The 3,582-nt window shown below is 43.0% G+C and overlaps 1 protein-coding gene across 1 annotated transcript in view; it reads right to left on the bottom strand.

Moving 5' to 3' along the window:
- The window catches only part of LOC135543337 (rho GTPase-activating protein 20-like), a 16,386-nt gene extending 12,804 nt beyond the window's left edge, over positions 1-3,582 (bottom strand). The window contains exon 1 of the mRNA XM_064970519.1: positions 3,154-3,582. Coding sequence (XP_064826591.1) covers positions 3,154-3,249 — 96 coding nt within the window. The 5' untranslated portion in view covers positions 3,250-3,582. The remainder of the gene's footprint in view (positions 1-3,153) is intronic.

Genomic DNA, 3,582 nt, shown 5'->3' with positions numbered 1-3,582 from the left:
CAACACGTAAGGTGCAGATATCTAAAATGAGAGAGCAGCAGTGTGATTCACATCATTGAGCTATGTAGATATCAATAATAAGTGATATCTGTATGCAGTAGACTACACCACTGCCGTCATCCTTACCGCCAAGCGTTTATTCACGTTGGATGCCGACAACAGTCGCACCATTGGAAGACATAGATTGGACTGTAGCCTACAAAAACCTATTCCTATTCTTTTCATGTGATTCATCAAACACATGTGGTGCCATCCTAGTGGTCTCTGATTTACTGTCAGTCTCACTCAGGTGGAACAAACTTAGATTTGTGGCCTTTTTTTAAATACCAATTTGAGTGTCATTGAGAAAACAGAGAAGAGTCCAAGATTTGTTTTGCAAAAATCCTGAATTTAAAAGTAATCTACTTTTTCAAAAGTATCTGTAATCTGATTACAATATTTTTGCTGTTAACGGATTACAGTTACCGTTTTGTTATAATCCCTTACATGTAACGGATTACATGTAATCTGTTACTCCCAAACCCTGGTTACCAGAGTAGTTGGTTGTTATTAATACATGGTACATGGGCAACAATGTAAAGCATTGCCTGTTCTATCGCAAAGTAAACAGCTAAATAACATGTTATTCTGAACTGTACAGATAATGATTTGTGTCATGACTTTAGGCATAATCATGTTTCCTCAACAGACCAATTATTTATGTTAAGCCCATCAGGGTTATCTAGCCTGCTGGTCAGCAGCCAAATCTGCTGACCTAAACAGTTAGGACCTATCCTGTGATGACATCAGCTGTCACTACTGGTTATAAGGAAGGCATCTATACTACATTAGTAATGACAGTTATTATGACACAGTAATACACAGTGCATTGGAAAGTCATCAGAACCCTTGACCTTTTCCACATTATGTTACAGCCTTATTCTAAATTGATGAAATTATTTGTTCCCTCCTCATCTAAACACAATATCCCATAATGACAAAGAGAAAACAGGTTTTAGAATTTTTTGCAAAAACAGAAATACCTTATTTACTTAAGTATTCAGACCCTTTGATAGGAGACTCGAAATTGAGCTCAGATGCAGATCATTCATAAGATGTTTCTACAACTTGATTAGAGTCCAACTGTGGTAAATTCAATTGAATGGACATGATTTGGAAAGGCACACACCTGTTAATATAAGGTCCCACAAACCAAGCCATGAGGTCGAAGGAATTGTCCGTAGAGCTCCGAGACAGGATTGTGTCGAGGCTCAGATCTGGGGAAGGGTACCAAAACATTTCTGTAGCTTTGAAGGTCCCCAAGAACACAGTGGCCTCCATCATTCTTAAATGGAAGAAGTTGGGAACCATCAAGACTCATTCTAGAGCTGGCCGCCCCGCCAAACTGAGCAATCGGGGGAGAAGGGCCGTGGTCAGGGAGGTGACCAAAAACCTGATGGTCACTCTGACAGAGCTCCTCTGTGGAGATGGGAGAACCTTCCAGAAGGACAACTATCTCTGCAGCACTCCGCCAATCAGGCCTTTATGGTAGAGTAGCCAGACGGATGCCACTCCTCAGCAAAAGGCACATGACAGCCCACTTGGAGTTTGCCAAAAGGCACCTAAAGACACTCAGACCATGAGAAACAAGATTCTTTGGTCTAATGAAACCAATATTGAACTCTTTGGCCTGAATGCCAAGCGTCACGTCTGGAGGAAACCTGGCGCCATCCCTACCGTAAGGGTGGCAGAATCATGCTGTGGGGATGTGTTTCAGCAGCAGGGACTGGGAGACTAGTCAGGATCGAGGGAGAGATGAATGGAGTAAATACAGAATAGATCCTTGGTGAAAACCTGCTCCAAAGTGCTCAGGACTTCAGACTGGGCGAAGGTTCACATTCCAACAGCACAACGACCCTAAGCACACAGCCAAGACAACGCAAGAGTGGCTTCGGGACAAGTCTCTGAATGTCCTTGAGTGGCCAGCCAGAGTCCGGACTTGAACCCAATCTAGCATTTCTGGAGAGACCTGAAAATATCTGTGCAGCAACGCTCCCCATCCAACCTGACAGAGCTTGACAGGATCTCCAGAGAAGAATGGGAGAAAGTCCTCAAATACAGGTGTACCAAGCTTGTATTGTCATACCCAAGAAGACTGGAGGATGTAATCACTGCCAAAGTGGCTTGAATAAACTACTGAGTCAAGGGTCTGAATACTTCTGTAAAGGTCATATCTCCGGTTTATATTTTTTATACATTTGCAAACATTTCTAAAAACCTGTTTTTGGTTTGTCATTATGGGGAATTTTGTGTAGAGTGATGAGGGGGAAAAAACAAAACAATTTATTCAATTTTAGAATAAGGCTGTAACGTAACAAAACGTGGAAAAAGTCAAGGGGTCTGAATACTTTCTGAATGCACTGTAGGTCTTGTGACTGGACAGATAGTTTTAATAACTATAAATTACTGAAGCAGTCACTGTATTAATGGCAGGCTTGCGTATAGCTGCTATTTCCACACAAAGCAGAGCAGTGGGTAAAGCCTATTGCAAAGGGCTGCCAGTCCCCACGCAGCCAGACACTATAGTGGTGCCAGAGACTGGAATACCCAGCTACAGATCACCACAGGTTTTACACAAACACCACAACTACTGATTCAGAAGACTGCGGAGGGGGAATCTATACATTCCAACTGTTGAGCATTGTCCTATAATAACCTACAGTTCGCTATATGATAAAAGCCTAAGGTTTCAAACGAAGGTGTCATATTTGATATACTGCATAAGATCTATGGTTTCAGAGCATTGCAACGCTTTTGAAATGTCACCAATTCACATATACGCATGGATATGCAACAAGTAGTGCTGTTTTCAGAAAATAACTGAGTTGCATGGGCCTAATTCCTGGATCTGTCTATGGATATTCAGATTAGTATCTACAACCGGGGTTCGGTTTAACGGCGATTTACTCCCTCCTCTTGCGAACACCGAGTCCGAACATAGCACCGGCAATCCCCGTGTGAGTCAGTGCGCTACGGGGCACAGAGCGCGCAACAACACAATTGCAATAAGCTACTTTACCAAAAAAAGTATTTTCACTGTTTTGAAACGCATAACAAATCACACACATGATGAGTGCGTAAAAACACATGATTTGGCCTATCACGTTAATTTACCCTCTTGTGTTCATGTTGCGTGCTGGTCTTGGACTCGCCGGTGAGTGACGTCCTGCGGCTCAGCTCGTTCTGTTGCTGTGGTGACATGGTTTCCATCCAGGTGGAGTTCCGCGGGACAAGGGGAGCTGCAACCGCGCTCTACTGTCCCAAAGCTATCCAAAGACGAAGTAAAGAAAGAAACTCCATAAAAGTCCTTATTCGTTAGAAGCATTCCACCCATGCGTCGCTGTGCATGTGCGAAAGAAAGGTAAATTCTCCTGTCGACACCTTGCAGTCCAACCAAAGTCGTATAAACTACGCACAGGAACTGTATACGGTATTATGCCCGTCGTGGTTGAAAATGAGAGTTCAGTTGCCTGGTGTTGAAAACGAACTGTCTAAGCCATGCACATCTTCACAATTTATAGGTCCTCTAAGCACGCACCTCAC

The sequence above is a fragment of the Oncorhynchus masou genome, chromosome 7 (assembly GCF_036934945.1).
Source record: "Oncorhynchus masou masou isolate Uvic2021 chromosome 7, UVic_Omas_1.1, whole genome shotgun sequence".
In the NCBI taxonomy this organism is placed as follows: Eukaryota; Metazoa; Chordata; class Actinopteri; order Salmoniformes; family Salmonidae; genus Oncorhynchus; species Oncorhynchus masou.
The sequence above is the reverse complement of the archived record's forward strand: the minus strand, read 5'-3'. Positions and strand labels throughout refer to the sequence as shown.